This window comes from Salvelinus namaycush, chromosome 27 (genome assembly GCF_016432855.1).
Source record: "Salvelinus namaycush isolate Seneca chromosome 27, SaNama_1.0, whole genome shotgun sequence".
NCBI lineage: Eukaryota > Metazoa > Chordata > Actinopteri > Salmoniformes > Salmonidae > Salvelinus > Salvelinus namaycush.
This window is the reverse complement of record NC_052333.1, coordinates 2,983,756-3,008,622: the sequence shown is the minus strand read 5'-3', so window position 1 is coordinate 3,008,622 and position 24,867 is coordinate 2,983,756. Positions and strand designations below refer to the sequence as shown.

Here is a 24,867-nt window from a genome sequence, read left to right as displayed (position 1 = left end):
GAGGAGTGTGGGAAGGAGGAATGTTTTTGAAAATACAGCTCCCTACAGGAGACCTGATCTGTACAGAGCTGGGTGGCCACATATATATATATACACACACACACACTCTGCCAGAGCGTTTGTTCCCACACGTTGACCAAGCTTTTATGGCGTCCTGGTTTGTCACAGAGGATACTTGCCATTTTGAACCATATCTGTAACCTCTGACTTTATAATGCCCTCTGACCTTTCACCTTTGCCCTGTGTCCTGCAGGTTATCCTACTGCACGGCGGACAAGCTGCACGACAAGGTGTTTGCCTACATCTCCCAGAACACCCTCAACGGAACACTGGAGTGCCACGCCTACCTCTGCCCCAAGAGGAAAGTGGTGAGTCTGAACTGGTACACAACAACCCCTATAATCTGAAAGGACTGGATGGGATCTGAACTGGTACACAACAACCCCTATAATCTGAAAGGACTGGATGGGATCTGAACTGATACACAACAACCCCTATAATCTGAAAGGACTGGATGGGATCTGAACTGGTACACAACAACCCCTATAATCTGAAAGGACTGGATGGGATCTGAACTGGTACACAACAACCCCTATAATCTGAAAGGACTGGATGGGATCTGAACTGATACACAACAACCCCTATAATCTGAAAGGACTGGATGGGATCTGAACTGGTACACAACAACCCCTATAATCTGAAAGGACTGGATGGGATCTGAACTGGTACACAACAACCCCTATAATCTGAAAGGACTGGATGGGATATGAACTGATACACAACAACCCCTATAATCTGAAAGGACTGGATGGGATCTGAACTGATACACAACAACCCCTATAATCTGAAAGGACTGGATGGGATATGAACTGATACACAACAACCCCTATAATCTGAAAGGACTGGATGGGATCTGAACTGGTACACAACAACCCCTATAATCTGAAAGGACTGGATGGGATCTGAACTGATACACAACAACCCCTATAATCTGAAAGGACTGGATGGGATCTGAACTGATACACAACAACCCCTATAATCTGAAAGGACTGGATGGGATCTGAACTGGTACACAACAACCCCTATAATCTGAAAGGACTGGATGGGATCTGAACTGGTACACAACAACCCCTATAATCTGAAAGGACTGGATGGGATATGAACTGATACACAACAACCCCTATAATCTGAAAGGACTGGATGGGATCTGAACTGGTACACAACAACCCCTATAATCTGAAAGGACTGGATGGGATCTGAACTGGTACACAACAACCCCTATAATCTGAAAGGACTGGATGGGATCTGAACTGATACACAACAACCCCTATAATCTGAAAGGACTGGATGGGATCTGAACTGATACACAACAACCCCTATAATCTGAAAGGACTGGATGGGATCTGAACTGATACACAACAACCCCTATAATCTGAAAGGACTGGATGGGATCTGAACTGGTACACAACAACCCCTATAATCTGAAAGGACTGGATGGGATCTGAACTGGTACACAACAACCCCTATAATCTGAAAGGACTGGATGGGATATGAACTGATACACAACAACCCCTATAATCTGAAAGGACTGGATGGGATCTGAACTGGTACACAACAACCCCTATAATCTGAAAGGACTGGATGGGATCTGAACTGATACACAACAACCCCTATAATCTGAAAGGACTGGATGGGATCTGAACTGGTACACAACAACCCCTATAATCTGAAAGGACTGGATGGGATCTGAACTGGTGCACAACAACCCCTATAATCTGAAAGGACTGGATGGGATCTGAACTGGTACACAACAACCCCTATAATCTGAAAGGACTGGATGGGATCTGAACTGGTACACAACAACCCCTATAATCTGAAAGGACTGGATGGGATCTGAACTGATACACAACAACCCCTATAATCTGAAAGGACTGGATGGGATCTGAACTGATACACAACAACCCCTATAATCTGAAAGGACTGGATGGGATATGAACTGATACACAACAACCCCTATAATCTGAAAGGACTGGATGGGATCTGAACTGGTACACAACAACCCCTATAATCTGAAAGGACTGGATGGGATCTGAACTGATACACAACAACCCCTATAATCTGAAAGGACTGGATGGGATCTGAACTGGTACACAACAACCCCTATAATCTGAAAGGACTGGATGGGATCTGAACTGGTGCACAACAACCCCTATAATTTGAAAGGACTGGATGGGATCTGCTTAGTCTAGAGAACGTCTATCTGGAGTTAACCATGCAGCTGTCTTTCAGAAGAGTAGAGGTTAGACACAGAAATGCATCCAACTACAGGTGGGCAAGGTTTTTGTTCCAGCCCTGCTCTAAGCACAGCTGACTGTACTAATCCGCCGCTCAGCAGGACCTTGAGCACCTGAATCGGGTGTATCACAGCAGGGCTGGAACAAAAGCCTGCCTTAGAACATGATACGCGTTTGCTTTCGAGATAACCGTTCCCCCAACCCTTACATCTTGACTGTTGCCTTCTATCGTTCTGTCTCCCCCAGGACAAAACATTAGGTTTCACTCCTCGTCCCCCCTTCAACTTCCTACTGTCAATCTGGAGGACTCTTCATCTTACCTCCCAATTCACCCTGCCGTCTCTCGTATAACCCAATACTCTCTCCAACCCCCCTCTCTCTGCAGGAGAGAGATTGGATACTGATGACCTTTGACAGTCTGCCAACACTGTAGCTCTCCCAGCGGTGTGAATGTATCCACAGTGGAGTATTTATATGCTTTGCTACTGACTGAGAGAAAATATTTTGTTACAGGCAATCAAGGTTGACAAGGTCGTTGAAAGTTAACGATGCCAGTGATGTTTTACACCTCTGTGTCAATGTGTGGTTCGATAAAGTAGTTTTTAAAAACGTTCTCTCTTTGGCCCCAAGGTTAGCTTTTAATGACAGTGGCTTCGACTGTTAAGGGAATAATCCAAACTACCTATAGGTATTTTCTTCATTAGTCCACTGTCGATATAGTCTCAAAAATGTTTCACGTGTCTGTCGGAGAACATTGAGGGATGGTTTTGGTGTTGTTCAATAGTATAGTTTGATGGCGCTGGTTTGTTTGAATATTTTGGCCATGTTGATGTTTGTATTTGAGTCGTTTATATAATGTGCTCTGTGTACCCTCTGTGATTTCGAGCTGTTACAGGTTCTCTACAGCAGTGCTATTTCAACTTCTTCAGAAGGGACCTCATTTTCTTTCTCTAGAATTTCTTGGGACCTCATTTTTATTTAGCACTGTTTTGGGGACCCCACCCCCAACACCCCAAGTTCTTGAGAATGATGCTTGTGAATGTATAGTGGAAGTTTTACGGGCTCGTGACCAATTAGCGCAAAATAGCGAATCTTGACTTCTCTTTTTGTTGTTGTACATAATGTTTCCGCCATCTTTTTCCATGACCTTTTAAAAGAAGCTTCTGGACATTAGAACAGCGATCACTAACCTCCATTTGGATGAAGATTTCTACATCAACGGGTTGGCCGCTCTGCTCACCCCGGGCCAGGCCCTGATCCCCGACACTCGGGAAGAGAAAGAGACGGCTTGACGTGCGAGCACCCTGATGAAACTGCAGCAGAGTAAAATAAACTGCCTCTAGGCGAATGTACAATCACAAATCAAGAAACTAGACGAGTGCCGTTGGAGACTATCCTATCAACGGGACCTGAAGAACTGTAGTATCCCATGTTTCTAGGAAACTTGGCTGAACAAGGACATGGATAATATACCTCTATCTGTTTTTGTCTCTGCACCAGCAGGACAGAACGGCAGCGTCGGGTGAGCTCAGGAGGGGTGGCGTGTGTCTCTTTATTGACAACAGCTGGTGCGTGATCTCTCATTTTATTTATTTATTTAACCTTTATTTAACTAGGCAAGTCGGTTAAGAACAAATTCTTATTTACAATGACGGCCTCAGGAACAAATCAAATCAAAGTTTATTTGTCACGTGCGCCAAATACAACAGGTGAAATGCTTACTTACAGGCTCTAATCAATAGTGCAAAAAGGTATTAGGTGAACAATAACTGCCTTGTTCAGGCGCAGAACGACAGATTTTTACCTTGTCAGCTCGGGGATTTGATCTTGCAGCCTTTCGGTTACTAGTCCAACACTCTAACCACTAGGCTAACTGCCGCCTCTTACCACTAGGCTAACTGCCGCCTCTTACCACTAGGCTACCTGCCGACTCTTACCACTAGGCTACCTGCCGCCTCTAACCACTAGGCTAACTGCCGACTCTTACCACTAGGCTACCTGCCGCCTCTAACCACTAGGCTACCTGCCGCCTCTAACCACTAGGCTACCTGCCGCCTCTTACCACTAGGCTACCTGCCAACTCTAACCACTAGGCTACCTGCCGCCTCTAACCACTAGGCTACCTGCCGCCTCTTACCACTAGGCTACCTGCCGCCTCTAACCACTAGGCTACCTGCCGCCTCTAACCACTAGGCTACCTGCCGCCTCTAACCACTAGGCTACCTGCCGCCTCTTACCACTAGGCTACCTGCCGCCTCTAACCACTAGGCTACCTGCCGCCTCTAACCACTAGGGAAAAAATCATATCATTCTACCTGCCGCCTCTAACCACTAGGCTACCTGCCGCCTCTAACCACTAGGCTACCTGCCGCCTCTAACCACTAGGCTACCTGCCGCCTCTAACCACTAGGCTACCTGCCGCCTCTTACCACTAGGCTACCTGCCGACTCTTACCACTAGGCTACCTGCCGACTCTTACCACTAGGCTACCTGCCGCCTCTAACCACTAGGCTACCTGCCGCCTCTAACCACTAGGCTACCTGCCGCCTCTAACCACTAGGCTACCTGCCGCCTCTTACCACTAGGCTACCTGCCGCCTCTTACCACTAGGCTACCTGCCGCCTCTAACCACTAGGCTACCTGCCGCCTCTTACCACTAGGCTACCTGCCGGCCCTAATATTAAGGAAGTCTGGAGGTTCTGCCCTCCTGAGTTAGAATCTCATGATAACCTGTTGACCATAATATACTGCTCAAAAAAATAAAGGGAACACTTAAACAACACAATGTAACTCCAAGTCAATCACACTTCTGTGAAATCAAACTGTCCACTTAGGAAGCAACACTGATTGACAATAAATTTCACATGCTGTTGTGCAAATGGAATAGACAAAAGGTGGAAATTATAGGCAATTAGCAAGACACCCCCAATAAAGGAATGGTTCTGCAGGTGGTGACCACAGACCACTTCTCAGTTCCTATGCTTCCTTGCTGATATTTTGGTCACTTTTGAATGCTGGCGGTGCTTTCACTCTAGTGGTAGCATGAGACGGAGTCTACAACCCACACAAGTGGCTCAGGTAGTGCAGCTCATCCAGGATGGCACATCAATGCGAGCTGTGGCAAAAAGGTTTGCTGTGTCTGTCAGCGTAGTGTCCAGAGTGGAGTATTTATATGCACATTTGTGGCCTGCTGGAGGGTCATTTTGCAGGGCTCTGGCAGTGCACCTCCTTGCACAAAGGCGGAGGTAGCGGTCCTGCTGCTGGGTTGTTGCCCTCCTACGGCCTCCTCCACGTCTCCTGATGTACTGGCCTGTCTCCTGGTAGCGCCTCCATGCTCTGGACACTACGCTGACAGACACAGCAAACCTTCTTGCCACAGCTCGCATTGATGTGCCATCCTGGATGAGCTGCACTACCTGAGCCACTTGTGTGGGTTGTAGACTCCGTCTCATGCTACCACTAGAGTGAAAGCACCGCCAGCATTCAAAAGTGACCAAAATATCAGCAAGGAAGCATAGGAACTGAGAAGTGGTCTGTGGTCACCACCTGCAGAACCATTCCTTTATTGGGGGTGTCTTGCTAATTGCCTATAATTTCCACCTTTTGTCTATTCCATTTGCACAACAGCATGTGAAATTTATTGTCAATCAGTGTTGCTTCCTAAGTGGACAGTTTGATTTCACAGAAGTGTGATTGACTTGGAGTTACATTGTGTTGTTTAAGTGTTCCCTTTATTTTTTTGAGCAGTGTTTTTACCAAGAGAGTTTATCAACAAACAAAAAAATCATATCATTCTATTGACCACCACAATCCGATGCACTAAGACCACACTCAACGAGATGTATAGGGCCGTAAGCAAACCAGAAGATGCTCCTCCAGAGGCGGCGCTCCTAGTGGCCGACTATTTTATTGTTTGTTTTTAGGGGGTTGTCACGAGAATTATGTTCTCCATGTTCATAAACCCAATTCAATTAAACTACTCGGTCTGCAACCAAGAATTTGTAAGATACTGGTTGAAATGAAACAGACGGAGGCCCCAGCTATGATAGTCAAAATGTTTATTCACGAGAGCGCTAGTTCGTTGTACAAAACCATTCATTTTATACTGGCTCCTTACGCACTTACATTCACACACAAACAGTAGGTATCCTACGCATATGCATACACAGGAACAGTAGATATCCTACGGACACACTGTCCCACTACCCAGCCGACAAAGATAAGGGACCATGAGAAGCACTCCCTGTCCTCTCCCTAATCTCTCAGTGGCCCCTAGCCAAGGTCGGCACCAAATCTTGCTCAGACAGTCTGTGTTTAAGATACTATAGAGACATATTGTACAGATTATATAATTTTACTGACTAAAACTACACAAATCATTAATAATAATTCTATGATTCTAATCAATTTCATACAATTATATGGTTTCAGGGTGGAGTAATCTAATCATTAATTTAAACATATAAATTCCATCAACAGGTGTAGATCAGCTTTAATACTGCAGATTGCAGCTTCCATCGATGTTATTGTCTGTATCATATCCCACATATACTTTATATATATATATATATATATATATACAGTGGGGCAAAAAAGTATTTAGTCAGCCACCAATTGTGCAAGTTCTCCCACTTAAAAAGATGAGAGAGGCCTGTAATTTTCATTATAGGTACACTTCAACTATGACAGACAAAATGAGAAAAAAAATCCAGAAAATCACATTGTAGGATTTTTTATGAATTTATTTGCAAATTATGGTGGAAAATAAGTATTTGGTCAATAACAAAAGTTTATCTCAATACTTTGTTATATACCCTTTGTTGGCAATGACAGAGGTCAAACGTTTTCTGTAAGTCTTCACAAGGTTTTCACACACTGTTGCTCTGATTTTGGCCCATTCCTCCATGCAGATCTCCTCTAGAGCAGTGATGTTTTGGGGCTGTTGCTGGGCAACACAGACTTTCAACTCCCTCCAAAGATTTTCTATGGGGTTGAGATCTGGAGACTGGCTAGGCCACTCCAGGACCTTTAAATGCTTCACACGAAGCCAGTGCTTCGTTGCCCGGGCGGTGTGTTTGGGATCATTGTCATGCTGAAAGACCCAGCCACGTTTCATCTTCAATGCCCTTGCTGATGGAAGGAGGATTTCACTCAAAATCTCACGATACATGGCCCCATTCATTCTTTCCTTTACACGGATCAGTCGTCCTGGTCCCTTTGCAGAAAAACAGCCCCAAAGCATGATGTTTCCACCCCCATGCTTCACAGTAGGTATGGTGTTCTTTGGATGCAACTCAGCATTCTTTGTCCTCCAAACACGACGAGTTGAGTTTTTACCAAAAAGTTATATTTTGGTTTCATCTGACCATATGACATTCTCCCAATCTTCTTCTGGATCATCCAAATGCTCTCTAGCAAACTTCAGACGGGCCTGGACATGAACTGGCTTAAGCAGGGGGGACACGTCTGGCACTGCAGGATTTGAGTCCCTGGCGGCGTAGTGTGTTACTGATGGTAGGCTTTGTTACTTTGGTCCCAGCTCTCTGCAGGTCATTCACTAGGTCCCCCCATGTGGTTCTGGGATTTTTGCTCACCGTTCTTGTGATCATTTTGACCCCACGGGGTGAGATCTTGCGTGGAGCCCCAGATCGAGGGAGATTATCAGTGGTCTTGTATGTCTTCCATTTCCTAATAATTGCTCCCACAGTTGATTTCTTCAAACCAAGCTGCTTACCTATTGTAGATTCAGTCTTCCCAGCCTGGTGCAAGTCTACAATTTTGTTTCTGGTGTCCTTTGACAGCTCTTTGGTCTTGGCCATAGTGGAATTTGGAGTGTGACTGTTTGAGGTTGTGGACAGGTGTCTTTTATACTGATAACAAGTTCAAACAGGTGCCATTAATACAGGTAACGAGTGGAGGACAGAGGAGCCTCTTAAAGAAGAAGTTACAGGTCTGTGAGAGCCAGAAATCTTGCTTGTTTGTAGGTGACCAAATACTTATTTTCCACCATAATTTGCAAATAAATTCATAAAAAATCCTACAATGTGATTTTCTGGATTTTTTTTTCTCATTTTGTCTGTCATAGTTGAAGTGTACCTATGATGAAAATTACAGGCCTCTCTCATCTTTTTAAGTGGGAGAACTTGCACAATTGGTGGCTGACTAAATACTTTTTTGCCCCACTGTATTCAGTGCTGTGAAAAAGTATTTGCCTCCTTCCTGATTTCTTATTTTTTTGCGCATTTGTCACATTTAAATGTTTCAGATCATCAAACAAATTTAAATATTACACAAAGATAACCCAAGTAAACACAAAATGCAGTTTTTAAGTGATAATTTTATTTATTAAGGGGAAAAAAGCTATCCAAACCTTCATGGCCCTATGTGACAAAGTAATTGCCCCCCCCCCCCCCCCTTGTTAAATAATGAATTTACTGGTTAATCACATGTTTTGGAAAGCTGAGTTCAATTTCACTATCCACACCCAGGCCTGATTACTGCCAGACCTGTTGAATCAAGAAATCACTTAAATAGAACCTGTCTGACAAAGTGAAGTAGGACAAAAGATCTCAAAAAGCAAGACATCATGCCACGATCCAACGAAATTCAGGAACAGATGAGAAATAAAGTAATTGACATCTATCCGTCTGGAAAGGGTTACAAGGCCATTTCTAAAGCTTTGGGACTCCAGCGAACCACGGTGAGAGACATTACCCACAAATGGAGAACATTTGGAACAGTGGTGAACCTTCCCAGGAGTGGCCGGCCTACCAACATTACCCCAAGAGCGCAGCGACGACTCATCCAAGAGGTCACAAAAGAACCCACAACAACATCTAAAGAACTGCAGGCCTCACTTGCCTCAGATAAGGTCAGTGTTCATGACTCAACCATAAGAAAGAGACTGGGCAAAAATGGCATCCATGGCAGAGTTCCGAGGTGAAAACCACTGCTGACCAAAAATAACATAAAGGCTCGTCTCCCTTTTGGCAAAAAACATCTTGTTGATCCCCAAGACTTTTGGGGAAATATTCTGTGGACTGACGAGACAAAAGGTGAACTTTTTGGAAGGTGTGCGTCCCGTCACATCTGGCGTAAAAGTAACACAGCATTTCAGAAAAAGAACATCATACCAACAGTCCAATATGGTGGTGGTAGTGATGGTGGTGGTGGTGATGGTGATGATGGCGGTAGTGATGGTGATGATGGCGGTAGTGATGGTGGTGGTGGTGGTGGTGGTAGTGTGATGGTGGTGGTAGTGTGGTGGTGGTGGTAGTGTGATGGTGGTGGTAGTGATGGTGGTGGTGGTAGTGATGGTGGTGATGGTGGTGGTAGTGATGGTAGTGGTGATGGTGGTGGTGGTAGTGATGATGGTGGTGGTAGTGATGGTGGTGGTAGTGTGATGGTGGTGGTAGTGATGGTGGTGGCCTTCTATTGTCCCCAGTACAAGGTGCACCTGTGTAATGATCATGCTGTATAATCCGCTTCTTGATATGCCACACCTGTCAGTTGGATGGATTATCTTGGCAAAGGAGAAATGCTCACTAACAGGGATATAAACACAACATTTGAGGGAAATAAGCATTTTTGTGCGTATGGAACATTTCTGGGATCTTTTATTTCAGATCATGAAACATGGGACCAACACTTTACCTGTTGTGTTTATATTTTAGTTCAGTGTGTTTTAATTGCTAATGGGAATAACACATCATGATGTGGCAAGATACAATTATCTTTTTGAAAGTTGGGACTCTATGGACAGTGGACTAATGAAGAAGAGACACAGTGCATTATTCCTTTAATACATGTTTATGCAGCATTATAACAGCCTATGCATGGTCCCCCTCTCCCCTAAGACCTAGGCAAGTGTCCTTTTGATTGCTAATGGAAGTTAATGTTGTATCATTTAGGGCTTATAGCATTATAACAGCCTATGCATGGTCCCCCTCTCCCCTAAGACCTAGACAAGTGTCCTTTTGATTGCTAATGGAAGTTAATGTTGTATCATTTAGGGCTTATAGCATTATAACAGCCTATGCATGGTCCCCCTCTCCCCTAAGACCTAGACAAGTGTCCTTTTGATTGCTAATGGAAGTTAATGTTGTATCATTTAGGGCTTATAGCATTATAACAGCCTATGCATGGTCCCCCTCTCCCCTAAGACCTAGACAAGTGTCCTTTTGATTGCTAATGGAAGTTAATGTTGTATCATTTAGGGCTTATAGCATTATAACAGCCTATGCATGGTCCCCCTCTCCCCTAAGACCTAGGCAAGTGTCCTTTTGATTGCTAATGGAAGTTAATGTTGTATCATTTAGGGCTTATAGCATTATAACAGCCTATGCATGGTCCCCCTCTCCCCTAAGACCTAGACAAGTGTCCTTTTGATTGCTAATGGAAGTTAATGTTGTATCATTTAGGGCTTATAGCATTATAACAGCCTATGCATGGTCCCCCTCTCCCCTAAGACCTAGACAAGTGTCCTTTTGATTGCTAATGGAAGTTAATGTTGTATCATTTAGGGCTTATAGCATTATAACAGCCTATGCATGGTCCCCCTCTCCCCTAAGACCTAGGCAAGTGTCCTTTTGATTGCTAATGGAAGTTAATGTTGTATCATTTAGGGCTTATAGCATTATAACAGCCTATGCATGGTCCCCCTCTCCCCTAAGACCTAGGCAAGGGTCTAGGCCGTTGGCTTTCAGTGTCCTTTTGATTGCTAATGGAAGTTAATGTTGTATCATTTAGGGCTTATAGCATTATAACAGCGTTGTGAATGGTCTTTTTCTCCCCCCTAGGCCCAGGCAGTGACTCTGACTGTAGCACAGGCCTTTAGAGTGGCCTTTGAGTTGTGGCAGGTTGCTAAGGAAGGTAGGTGCTATTTAAACCCAATTACACACAACCCTGGAGATGTGCACGTGCACACACACATTTACACAAGTCACAAGGTCAATTTTTTTGTATTTCTGGGTGTGTGTAGACGGTATTATTATTATTATTATTATTTTTTTTTTATTAAATCTGTCTTGTAGAGGAAGAGAAGAGAGTGAAGTCCAGCTCAGCTGGAGAAGCAACCAGCAGCGCCGAGTCAGAAAGATCAAACAACCTGCCTAGTCTCAAAGGAGGAAGTAAGGTGATACGCACACACAAGGACACACACACACACACGAGGACACACACACAGCGAGAGACACAGGCTACATTTACACAGATCTTTCCTCCCCATTTTGGTATTTTGACCAATCGGATCAGCTCTGAAAAAAAGATCTGATTCTGAAAAAGTTTGATGAAATTGGTCAAAAGACCAATTAGTGGAAGACATATCAGAATTGGGCTGCCAGCCACAGAGACACTGTCTTTATCTGATGCAGACACAAAAGACCTTGTTTATAGTATAATGTTATCAGAATACATGTCTTTCTGATAGCATCTCCCTTCCTCCCCTGACTAATAATAATGTAACTTACTCTGTTCTTCTCTTTTGATTGCGTTTGTTCCCTTGTGTTTTCTTACTGTGGTCTTGATTGGATCCATGGCATTTAGGCCTGAGTTTCTGTAAGCAGTTGGTATCAAACTGGAAATACTCACACATTACTGTCTGATAGTCTCCATAGATGTTGCCACTGGTAACCTACTGGACCTGGAGGAACTGACTCATGTTGCCGCGGTTCTGGAAACCAATGGCAACGAGGAGTTCAAGGTGGACAACCACACTGCTCCCGAGCACAATGATGACAACAACACTGTCTGGGTATGTCTCAAATTATCCATCAACCGTTTCTCTCTACACTTAGAATGAAATGGGAGGAAATATTTTGGCTACAAAAACAAATCTTTCTTTCTCTTTCTCTCTTTTGCACTCTCGCGCTCGCTCTCGTGCTCTCTCTCTCTCTCCTCCTTTCTCTCTTTCCTCTTTTGCACTCTCGCTCTCTCTCTCTCTCCTCCTTTCTCTCTTTCCTCTTTTGCACTCTCGCTCTCTCTCTCTCTCCTCCTTTCTCTCTTTCCTCTTTTGCACTCTCGCGCTCTCTCTCCTCCTTTCTCTCTTTCCTCTTTTGCACTCTCGCTCTCTCTCTCTCTCCTCCTTTCTCTTTCCTCTTTTGCACTCTCGCGCTCTCTCTCCTCCTTTCTCTCTTTCCTCTTTTGCACTCTCGCTCTCTCTCTCTCTCCTCCTTTCTCTCTTTCCTCTTTTGCACTCTCGCGCTCTCTCTCTCTCTCTCTCCTTTCTCTCTTTCTTGCAGGAAATTGAGGAAGACTTGGATGAAGCTTTTTCTAGGTAAGACACTCGTCCTAAATGTATCTGTTGTCGATAAGCGGCCACTAGTCTGGATCTCCTTGTTGCTGCTTGACCACAGAAATCAGCTCATTGATTTGCTCAGATCAGATTTCCCTGAACTTGATTGCAGCTTTTGGAGAATGTGGCTCTATAGCTCCATCTAGGGAATGAGTCACAGACTTACAGGTTAGAATAGAGAAATGGTCAGAGAGGTAGAGAGTCTTGAATTTGAATTGAAGTAGTAAACAGGATACATCATTGAAATTACAATTTGAATGAAAGGAAATGTAATTGAATTCAATTACATTCCAATGCCTCTTCTATTCTATATTGGGTGTAGTCTATACAAATATACATGAAAAATATTGTTATATACAAATATTCTAAGTTATTTCATGAATCATTTACATGTTGTTCAATAAAGAAGCGAAACAAATGAAATGTTTGGTGGAAACTATTCGAAGCACTAATGTTAAAATAATATATGAACATTGTTTCCAGAGAAAGTGTGACCGGTCAGATTCAATGAAACTCACGTTCTATGACTGAGTGAAAGTTCTTTAAATTGCACTGAATTCAATTTTTCTTCCTGTCACTCAAAATTCTACATCCTGTGGGATGTGGCCAATTTTGAATTTCAACTAATGAGTTGAATGGGAGTCGATTCCAAAATTCTGAATTGAGTCCAACCTTGAGAGTAAAAAAACAGACATAAAATGGAGTGAATGAGTGAAAGAAGAGAGAGAGAGATGCAGAGTGCAGCTCTACCTCCCCTCCTTAATCCTGCCCTGTTTGTTGTCTCTCCAGCCCCAGGCTGGATAACTATGAGTCGTCTCCAGGTAACCTAACCAACACAATCATAATCCAGTCTACTGACCCAACCATAAACAGTCCTTGTGCTACTGTAACAGCCTTTGTGTATGTTATGACCCCTCCATTCATGTTTTGTGACTGTGTTGATGTTTAGTAACTTCCTGTGTGTCTCAACTCCTATCAGACCCAATATCTCATGTGTACACAATAGCACATTTGCTCCATGTATATTAATGTATAGGACCCCACTGTTGTACTGCATCAGTTCACTTCTGATTGGGATCATTCCAGTTCTGCTGGTCCACTATGGTGGAGCAAGTCAGGGTTAGAGAGGTTTAGAATACCCCAGTTTAATACAGACAGACAGACAGCTCATTCTAACCCAGAATGGATCAGCGTTGTAATTATGGTTAATTCAGCCCTGTGGGTTTATACAAACTGTCCTTCCTGGGTTCAAACTACTGGACATTGACCCTTAGTTCAGGGGAGACTAACAGACTATGGTGTGTCCTCTCCCTTTCAGTAGGGATCAAACTACTGGACATGAACCCTTAGTTCAGGGAGACTAACAGACTATGGTGTGTCCTCTCCCTTTCAGTAGGGATCAAACTACTGGACATGAACCCTTAGTTCAGGGGAGACTAACAGACTACGGTGTGTCCTCTCCCTTTCAGTAGGGATCAAACTACTGGACATAAACCCTTAGTTCAGGGAGACTAACAGACTATGGTGTGTCCTCTCCCTTTCAGTAGGGATCAAACTACTGGACATAAACCCTTAGTTCAGGGGAGACTAACAGACTACGGTGTGTCCTCTCCCTTTCAGTAGGGATCAAACTACTGGACATAAACCCTTAGTTCAGGGAGACTAACAGACTACGGTGTGTCCTCTCCCTTTCAGTAGGGATCAAACTACTGGACATAAACCCTTAGTTCAGGGAGACTAACAGACTACGGTGTGTCCTCTCCCTTTCAGTAGGGATCAAACTACTGGACATAAACCCTTAGGTCAGGGGAGACTAACAGACTACGGTGTGTCCTCTCCCTTTCAGTAGGGATCAAACTACTGGACATAAACCCTTAGTTCAGGGAGACTAACAGACTACGGTGTGTCCTCTCCCTTTCAGTAGGGATCAAACTACTGGACATAAACCCTTAGTTCAGGGAGACTAACAGACTACGGTGTGTCCTCTCCCTTTCAGTAGGGATCAAACTACTGGACATAAACCCTTAGGTCAGGGGAGACTAACAGACTACGGTGTGTCCTCTCCCTTTCAGTAGGGATCAAACTACTGGACATAAACCCTTAGTTCAGGGGAGACTAACAGACTACGGTGTGTCCTCTCCCTTTCAGTAGGGATCAAACTACTGGACATAAACCCTTAGTTCAGGGAGACTAACAGACTATGGTGTGTCCTCTCCCTTTCAGTAGGGAGGTTATAGCTTTGTGTTGTTGTTTCTGAAGTCCCCCCAAAAAAACTTTACATTGTTGCGTTGACTGACACACACAGAAAAAAGACTGACATGACGGCAGACTGAATACACATAGTCCTATCCTTTCTACCTAAATACCTGCTAAATAATGTGTTATTGTTGTAAATAACACTGAATAACCATCAAGATGACAAAAATCATAGCGAAATGCTAATAACATAAGCTAATGATGTCAAATCAATTGATATCAAAGTCATGGGGTGTTGAATCATCTGTAATCCATCCCTAAATGTGTGTTTTCTTCACACGTTGCCTCTTAATGATGTAGTTCTCCAAGAAATGTTTTCTCCCTCTCTAACCCCACCTCAGATTCTTTCCATTTCTATCTCCCCACCCCCTCTTCTCTTCTCTCTCTCTTCCCCCTCTCCCCACCCCCTCTTCTCTCTCTCTCTCTTCCCCTCTCTCTCTCTTCCCCCTCTCCCCACCCCCTCTTCTCTCTCTCTCTTCCCCACTCTCTCTTCTCTCTCTCTCTCTCTCTTCCCCCTCTCTCTTCTCTCTCTCTCTTCCCCCCTCTCCCCACCCCTCTCTCTTCTCTTCTCTCGCTCTCCACCCCCCTCTCCCCATCCCTCGCTCCAATCGATAACCCTTCTCGCCTCCCTTCTCCCTTCCCATCTCTCCCCCCTCCAGACTGGCGGTATCCCGTACTAACCCCCAGGTCTTGGACATTGGGGTGACCCCCCAGGATTGGCTGATAGAACCTGACTGGGCCAATGGGAACACACCCAACAAGAACATGACCAATAAGAATGCATCAAACAAGAATACCACCATTGGGGACGACTTCTTTGGCTTCTGATCGACCACCAGAGGGCGACCAAGAGGCACAGCCTTTTTAGTCTTTGGCCTAATCCCAAATCAACCGCTAGGCCCTATGCTGGAACTATACTATATTGTGTGCACCTGTCAAGTCCTCTCAGATCTCCACAAGTGCACAGGACACAGGGTCTAGGGGTCGATTTCGGATTGGGCCGTAGAAGAGTTGACTGGTTCCATTCCAAACCGATCCCTTGCCTCTGTCCTTATTCCCTAGTTGACTCCCTCTCCCTTATAGATCTGAAAGGACTGCATAGGTTGAGAGCTTTGGTTGAGGTTCTATCATATTGTAGATATACATGGGGTCGCCAGGAAGAGTCTATGGGTAGACGCTAGGGATTATGGGTAGACGCTAGGGGTTATGGGTAGATGCTAGGGATTATGGGTAGACGCTCAGGATTTGACTTGGTACCTTATATCTTTTTATAAACTGGGTGCTTCAAGCCCTGAATGCTGATTGGCTGAAAGCCATGGTATATCAGACTGTATACCACGGGTATAACAAAACATGTATTTTATACTGCTCTAATTAAGTTGGTAACCAGTTTATAATAGCAATAAGGCACCTCGGGGGTTTGTGGTATATTGGCCAAAATACCACGGCTAAGGGCTGTATACAGGCACTCCAAATTGCATCGTATACATAAGAACATCCCTTAGCCGTGGTATATTGGCCATATACCACACCCCCTCTGACCTTATTGCTAAAATATACCACTCGGTGTGTCAGCCTAGATTGTTTTGTTTACTTTGTTCTTTAATTTACTGCAGTAGTAGACAGTAGTACTATTTGGACCGTAATCAGTATTATTTTTCTATGTGTATGTATTTTGTGTTGGTTATAATCATACATCATGAGATGTCAGATTTATATTTAAGCTATAAGGCCAGTGTAGTATGTGCCCAATATAACACGGCTAAGGGCTGTTCTTATGCACGATGTGACGCGGAGTGCCTGGACGCAGCCCTTAGCCGTACCACAAAACCCCTGAGGTGCCTTATTGCTATTATAAACTGGTTACCAACGTAATTAGAGTAGTAAAAATAAATGTTTTGTCATACCGATGGTATACAGTCTGATATACCACGGCTGTCAGCCAATCAGCATTCAGGGTTCGAGCCACCCAGTTTTGAGATTTGGAGTTAAACTAGTCTTCATCTGTCACAGTAAATATGTATTATATATATATATATAGTATTGAACATAAACACACTCGGTACCATAAAGACCAAGCAAGACGATACATTTAGGTACTGCTTACTTTCTGTAGTTGTATTGGGCATGCATTCTTTACATACTAGAGACTGGTTCAGTTGCCATGAAACAGGAGAAAGCACTTTTTTGAAAAAGAGGTACTACCTGAATTTCTTTCCAACTTGTTCGGGAACAATTTTTTTCTGTTTTGTGCCTGCCTATTTAACGTGACCCAGGAAAAGAGATGTATTGTAGTAAATTCCTTTCTGACAAGTTTCACCCTGTTCTGTTGGCTATCTCTACCCTTATGTCCAATACGCCATGTAATACTGTATACCAGCAGAACTTTGAATAACATTTTTTTTGTTATGTATATGAAATTGAACAGTTATTTCGTCTACTTCTAGGAAAGGATGTTTCCTGTTGCATGACACACACTGACAGTGCAGATTATCTTTTTTCACCAGCAGGTGGCAGCACTGTACCACATTCCACCATTGGTTACATCTCAATAGTCCTTAGTGGCTTCCTCCTGACTCTCCTCTCTCTCCTCCTCTCTTCTCTCCTCCCTCCTCTCCAGCGCTGAACTGACAACACTAGTGTGATGTAATGCATGCCCACTGGAAATTAGATAAATGAAATCCTGCAGATGAAGCCAGCTGGTCTTATACAAAGTCCTTACAAACTGCAGCTGAGAAAATGCCAGTAATGTGTACTCCATACTTTGTGGGTGGGTGTGTGTTGCACACCTTACAGACACCAGCAAAATCCACAAAATGCCACCCACCCACGAGTGTGTTAAGGTCAAGGTGTGGGTGGTCAGCATCTACGGTATTAATCTTTATAAAGATTTTTGTACAATCTCCTGTGTGCGAAAGAGCAAGAAAAGAGAATATAAAATCTGTAAAAAGTCAGAGGGGGGGGGGGGGGGGAATGTCCTTTTGAGGCAAGTTACTGGTTAATAAACCTTTTCTCAACCACTTGTCAAAAAAATCCACATTTTCATGTTTGCAAATTTTTTTGTATATATGTGTGTGTGAGAGAGCGTGCAGGTCTGAGTGAGTGTGTGTGTGTTTGCGTGCGCGGACGTGTGTGCATGTGCAAATATACGTTTATCTGTGTGTGTGTGTGTGTGTGTGTGCTGACCCACGTGTCTCTCAGCTCTTTAGAATCCTCTTCACGCTACAGAACAGAACATGTCTGGCAACGTGTGAGTGTGTGAGGCTCAGTAATCATGTTACTGGGCAGGAGCAAGGGGACCAGACTACATCTCTCTGTCCCTTCATCCCCCTGATACTGTGCATCAGAGCTTTACTATTCACCCTACAGCTAGTGTACCCTGCTTCTGGTACTGAAGAGCTTTACTATTCACCCTACAGCTAGTGTACACTGCTTCTGGTACTGAAGAGCTTTACTATTCACCCTACAGCTAGTGTACACTGCTTCTGGTACTGAAGAGCTTTACTATTCACCCTACAGCTAGTGTACCCTGCTTCTGGCACTATGTCCCTGTCCTAGATCTGATTCTCCATGGGAGAAACTACAACACAACATAAAGCTGAAGTCTGAATGGTCTTCACTTTGAGTTGATTCCAGTAGCAGGGTTGACCAACTTGGGTCTCAGAGGGCTGCAGTGTGTCTGCAGTGTGTCTGCAGGTCTATGTTCTAACACATATGATTAATCAAATTCTGGTCTCAACCAATGATATAGTGGAATCAGATGTGTTTAGTACTGGGGGGTAGAGCAACAACAAAATCTAATCTAATGCACGGCAAATACACTTTATGTAGAACATATTGAATGAGTGAGATGGTGGAATGAAATATTTGATTTCACATAGCTCCTTCCTCTTGACATTCTGACAACATGTGGCTGCATGGTGAAGTGATGGCAGGAGAAATAAATGAGAGGGGTTCTTAAAGACTTGAAGGAGCAGACAGAGGAAGGAAAGCACTCAGGCTCACTGATGCCATGTCTGATCTCCACTTGAGTGACAGACAGGCAGAGAATATTGAGCTTTTCTTTCTAGATATTTTAAAATAACTGTCCAGTGAATATCTACCTTTTTTTTTAAAAGCTCTTAATCTGTTAACTCATGCCCAAATAATGTCGTTGACTGGTCCTATACATGTGTAGGATCTTCATTTGATCACCCTGTTGCAGGAGAACTTGCAATGCAGGAAATGTTTAACTTGTTGTGTATTTCAGGTTTAAAAAAGGCTTTTGAAGTTTGTAATTTCCACTTTGAAATTCGATTTTCTGTTGTGAAAAATGTATCAACCCCTACAAAAAATGTTCATTATTATAATCCACATAATAATTTATATTTCCGGTTGTTGCATGATTATTTTTAAGATCAAATTAAGATCCTACGTCTGTACATGTATTTGTGGTCAACGTGTAAATTTGAGAAAAAAACATTTCAAAAACCCGACCTCAAACTTGTATCTCAAACAGACCGTTTAAAAAAAAAAATGCTGGCTATTTCCTCTTGAGGATGACGTCAGGATTTTGGCCGAGACGGCTCATTGGCTGAGCTGGCCAATCAGCTGTTTACTTGTCATGAATATTTTTAATGACCGGTATACGCCCACACCATTCCAACACAGAAATGCTGCAATTTCACCCATATTGTATCCAATTACAGATCATATTTAATAGAGACCGCAAATCACTGGACAGCTACTTTAAGGAAGAAGTCAAGAAACATTCCAACAATCTTTGTTGCCTCATTTGAAGCCCATACATAAACCTTTTGTGAAAATCTATCCACTTTTCATCAATCAAGATTTTCCATCAGTATTGATTCAGTGTGTCTCAGTATTGATTCAGTATGTCTCAGTATTGATTCAGTGTGTCTCAGTATTGATTCAGTGTGTCTCAGTATTGATTCAGTGTGCCTCAGTATTGATTCAGTGTGTCTCAGTATTGATTCAGTGTGTCTCAGTATTGATTCAGTGTGTCTCAGTATTGATTCAGTGTGTCTCAGTATTGATTCAGTGTGCCTCAGTATTGATTCAGTGTGCCTCAGTATTGATTCAGTGTGCCTCAGTATTGATTCAGTGTGCCTCAGTATTGATTCAGTGTGTCTCAGTATTGATTCAGTGTGTCTCAGTATTGATTCAGTGTGTCTCAGTATTGATTCAGTGTGCCTCAGTATTGATTCAGTATGCCTCAGTATTGATTCAGTGTGCCTCAGTATTGATTCAGTGTGCCTCAGTATTGATTCAGTGTGTCTCAGTATTGATTCAGTGTGCCTCAGTATTGATTCAGTGTGTCTCAGTATTGATTCAGTGTGTCTCAGTATTGATTCAGTGTGTCTCAGTATTGATTCAGTGTGTCTCAGTATTGATTCAGTGTGTCTCAGTATTGATTCAGTGTGTCTCAGTATTGATTCAGTGTGCCTCAGTATTGATTCAGTGTTCCTCAGTATTGATTCAGTGTTCCTCAGTATTGATTCAGTGTGTCTCAGTATTGATTCAGTGTGCCTCAGTATTGATTCAGTGTGCCTCAGTATTGATTCAGTGTGCCTCAGTATTGATTCAGTGTGTCTCAGTATTGATTCAGTGTGCCTCAGTATTGATTCAGTGTGTCTCAGTATTGATTCAGTGTGCCTCAGTATTGATTCAGTGTGTCTCAGTATTGATTCAGTGTGTCTCAGTATTGATTCAGTGTGCCTCAGTATTGATTCAGTGTGCCTCATTATTGATTCAGTGTGCCTCAGTATTGATGCAGTGTGTCTCAGTGTGCCTCAGTATTGATTCAGTGTGCCTCAGTATTGATTCAGTGTGTCTCAGTATTGATTCAGTGTGTCTCAGTATTGATTCAGTGTGTCTCAGTATTGATTCAGTGTGCCTCAGTATTGATTCAGTGTGCCTCAGTATTGATTCAGTGTGCCTCAGTATTGATTCAGTGTGCCTCAGTATTGATTCAGTGTGCCTCAGTATTGATTCAGTGTGCCTCAGTATTGATTCAGTGTGTCTCAGTATTGATTCAGTGTGTCTCAGTATTGATTCAGTGTGCCTCAGTATTGATTCAGTGTGCCTCAGTATTGATTCAGTGTGTCTCAGTGTGCCTCAGTATTGATTCAGTGTGTCTCAGTATTGATTCAGTGTGCCTCAGTATTGATTCAGTGTGTCTCAGTATTGATTCAGTGTGCCTCAGTATTGATTCAGTGTGCCTCAGTATTGATTCAGTGTGTCTCAGTATTGATTCAGTCTGTCTCAGTATTGATTCAGTCTGTCTCAGTATTGATTCAGTGTGCCTCAGTATTGATTCAGTGTGCCTCAGTATTGATTCAGTGTGTCTCAGTATTGATTCAGTGTGTCTCAGTATTGATTCAGTGTGTCTCAGTATTGATTCAGTATGCCTCAGTATTGATTCAGTGTGTCTCAGTATTGATTCAGTGTGTCTCAGTATTGATTCAGTGTGTCTCAGTATTGATTCAGTGTGTCTCAGTATTGATTCAGTGTGCCTCAGTATTGATTCAGTGTGCCTCAGTATTGATTCAGTGTGTCTCAGTATTGATTCAGTGTGTCTCAGTATTGATTCAGTGTGTCTCAGTATTGATTCAGTGTGTCTCAGTATTGATTCAGTATGCCTCAGTATTGATTCAGTGTGTCTCAGTATTGATTCAGTGTGCCTCAGTATTGATTCAGTGTGCCTCAGTATTGATTCAGTGTGTCTCAGTATTGATTGTGTGCATAAGTGCTACTCAGTGTTCTTCAGTATGCGTCTGTGTGCCTCAGTGTGTGCCAGTGTGACTCAGTATTTTTCGGTGAGATCTTTAGTTCTGCCTCGCTGTACAGTAAAGCTAATTTATGCTTTTGGTTCCACTGAGTGCTCAGGGGGGACCTGTTTTAATTGATGCACTGGCTGGCCGTGCTGATCCAGGCCATGGAGGGTTAGCACTAACTGGAATATTGTTTAAATTTAAATTCAGATTTTTTTCAGGGGGTGCTGCAGCACCCTCAGTACCCATACTTACCCTAAACCCTACCCTAAACCCTAACCTTAACCCCTACTCTAGACCCTAACCTTAACCCTTACCTTAACCCCTACCCTAAACCCTAACCTTAAACCCTACCCTATACCCTAACCTTAACCCCTATTCTAGACCCTAACCTTAACCCCTACCCTAAAGCCTAACACACCCTAAACCCTCCCGTTAACCCCTACCCTAAAGCCTAACACACCCTAAACCCTCCCCTTAACCCCTACCCTAAAGCCTAACACACCCTAAACCCTCCCCTTAACCCCTACCCTAAAGCCTAACACACCCTAAACCCTCCCCTTAACACCTACCCTAAAGCCTACCCTAACCCTTAACCTTAACCCCTACCCTAAAGCCTACCCTAACCCTTAACCTTAACCCCTACCCTAAAGCCTAACACACCCTAAACCCTCCCCTTAACCCCTACCCTAAAGCCTAACACACCCTAAACCCTCCCCTTAACCCCTACCCTAAAGCCTAACCAACCCTAAACCCTCCCCTTAACCCCTACCCTAAAGCCTAACCAACCCTAAACCCTCCCCTTAACCCCTACCCTAAAGCCTAACACACCCTAAACCCTAACCTTAACCCCTGCCCTAAAGCCTACCCTAAACCCTAACCTTAACCCCTACCCTAAAGCCTAACACACCCTAAACCCTCCCCTTAACCCCTACCCTAAAGCCTAACACACCCTAAACCCTCCCCTTAACCCCTACCCTAAAGCCTAACACACCCTAAACCCTCCCCTTAACCCCTACCCTAAAGCCTAACACACCCTAAACCCTCCCCTTAACCCCTACCCTAAAGCCTACCCTAACCCTTAACCTTAACCCCTACCCTAAAGCCTACCCTAACCCTTAACCTTAACCCCTACCCTAACCTTAACAGCTACTCTAACCTTAACACCTACCCTGCATCCTAACCTTAACACCTACCCTAAACCCTAACCGTAACCATTTAAAATGTCAACTTTTAGGGCCATCCCAAGGATCCCGGATAGCAAGGACCGACTGGAGAGGAAGAGGCAAAGGTAGAGGATTTACACTGGCTACAGGTATGGCTACAGGTTCATCTGCCTCACCTAAAGCTATAGACCACCAAGTGCTAACAGTCAGTATCTGGGTAACATGAGTGAAAGATTGATAATGTATGTGATATCAACAGAGATATATATTTTCTGTGTGATTTAAATATTGACTGGCTTTCATCAAGCTGCCCACTCAAGAAAAAGCTTCAAACTGTAACCAGTGCCTGCAACCTGGTTCAGGTTATCAGTCAACCTACCAGGGTAGTTACAAACCGTACAGGAACCAACTCATCAACATGTATTGATCACATCTTTACTAATGCTGCAGAAATTAGCTTGAAAGCAGTATCCTAATCCATCGGATGTAGTGATCACAATATAGTAGCCATATCTAGGAAAACCAAAGTTCCAAAGGCTGGGCTTAATATAATATAAGTTTTGTAGTGATTCCTGTGTGGTTGACGTAAATAATATCTGTTGGTCCGTGGTGTGTAATGTGGAGTAAACAGACGTTGCACTTGACACATTTCTGAAATTGCTTATTCCAGTTACTAATAAGTACGCACCCATTTAAGAAAATGACTGTAAAAACTGTTAAAGCCCCTTGGATTGATGAGGAATTGAAAAATGGTATGGTTGAGATAGGCAACAGGAACGGCAAATAAGTCTGGCTGCACAACCGATTGGCAAACGTACGGCAAATTGAAAAATCATGTGACTAAACTGAATAAAAAGAAAAAGAAAATACACTATGAAACAAAGATAAATGACATAAAGAATGATAGTAACACGTTTTTGAGCACCTTCAATGAAATGTTGGGGGGAAAAAATTGCAAACTCATTCATTGAATCAGATGGCTCATTCATTACAAAAACAAATTATATTAACCAGCTACTTAAAAAAAAAAATTTCATTGGCAAGAATGAAACGTAGGCAAACGTAGGCATGACATGCCAGCAACAAACACTGACAGTACACATCCAAGTATATCTGACCAAATTATGAAAGGCAAGAAATGTACTTTTGAATTCCGTAAAGTGAGTGTGGAGGAGGTGAAAAAATTATTGTCGTCTATCAAAATTACTGAAGATAAGTGGATGATATTGCCACTCCTTTTTGCTATATCTTCAATGTATGCCTACTAGAAAGTGTATGCCCCCAGGCTTGGAGGAAAGCGAAAGTAATTCCGCTACCCAAGAATAGTAAAGCACCCTTCACTGTCTCAAATAGCCATCCAATCAGCCTGTTACCAACCCTTAGTAAAGTTTATAGGCAAGGACATTCAACAAGCACAGCTCTTACACAAATGACTGATGATTGGCTGAGAGAAATTAATGATAAAAAGTTTGGGGGGCTGTTTTGTTAGATTTCAGTGTGGCTTTTGACATTATCGATCATAGCCTGCTGCTGGAAAAACGTATGTGTTATGGCTTTACACCCCCGGCTATATTGTGGATAAAGAGTTACCTGTCTAACAGAACACAGAGGGTGTTCTTTAATGGAAGCCTCTCCAACATAATCCAGGTAGAAGCAGGAATTCCCCAGGGCAGCTGCCTAGGCCCCTTAATTTAAAAAAGTTTTACTAACAACCTGCCTCTGGCTTTGAGTAAAACCAGTGTGTCTATGTATGCGAATGACTCAACACTATACACGTCAGCTACTACAGTGACTGAAATGACTACAACACTTAACAAAGAGCTGCAGTTAGTTTCAGAATGGGTGGCAAGGAATAAATTATGTGTAACTATTTAAAAAATGAAACACATTTTATTTGGGACAAATCATTCACTAAACCCTAAACCTCAACAAAATCTTGCAATAAATAATGTGGAAATGGAGAAAGTTGAGGTGACTAAATTGCTTGGAGTAACCCTGGATGGTCAAAACCTATTGATATGTTACAACAGTAGCTAAGATGGGGAGAAGTCTGTCTATAATAAAGTGCTGCTCTGCCTTAACAACAC

General features: G+C 43.2%; 1 protein-coding gene and 1 long non-coding RNA gene across 4 annotated transcripts in view; both read left to right on the top strand.

Annotated features, from left to right (window-relative positions):
• LOC120022072 (low density lipoprotein receptor adapter protein 1-A-like) overlaps positions 1-16,180 on the top strand; it is a 37,266-nt gene extending 21,086 nt beyond the window's left edge. The window contains exons 4-10 of one of the 3 annotated variants that reach the window (XM_038965882.1): positions 254-368; positions 11,093-11,165; positions 11,327-11,422; positions 11,900-12,045; positions 12,533-12,567; positions 13,375-13,406; positions 15,501-15,664. In XM_038965882.1, coding sequence (XP_038821810.1) covers positions 254-368; positions 11,093-11,165; positions 11,327-11,422; positions 11,900-12,045; positions 12,533-12,567; positions 13,375-13,406; positions 15,501-15,547 — 544 coding nt within the window. In that variant the 3' untranslated portion in view covers positions 15,548-15,664. Of the gene's footprint in view, positions 1-253; positions 369-8,578; positions 9,166-11,092; positions 11,166-11,326; positions 11,423-11,899; positions 12,046-12,532; positions 12,568-13,374; positions 13,407-15,500 lie in introns of those variants that run through there. The other 2 variants (XM_038965881.1, XM_038965883.1) reach the window with 2 other exon arrangements.
• Positions 16,181-22,689: 6,509 nt separating this feature from the next.
• Positions 22,690-24,867, top strand: part of LOC120022566 — a 9,316-nt gene continuing 7,138 nt past the window's right edge. The window contains exon 1 of the long non-coding RNA XR_005472616.1: positions 22,690-22,929. This is a non-coding gene — a long non-coding RNA (uncharacterized LOC120022566). The remainder of the gene's footprint in view (positions 22,930-24,867) is intronic.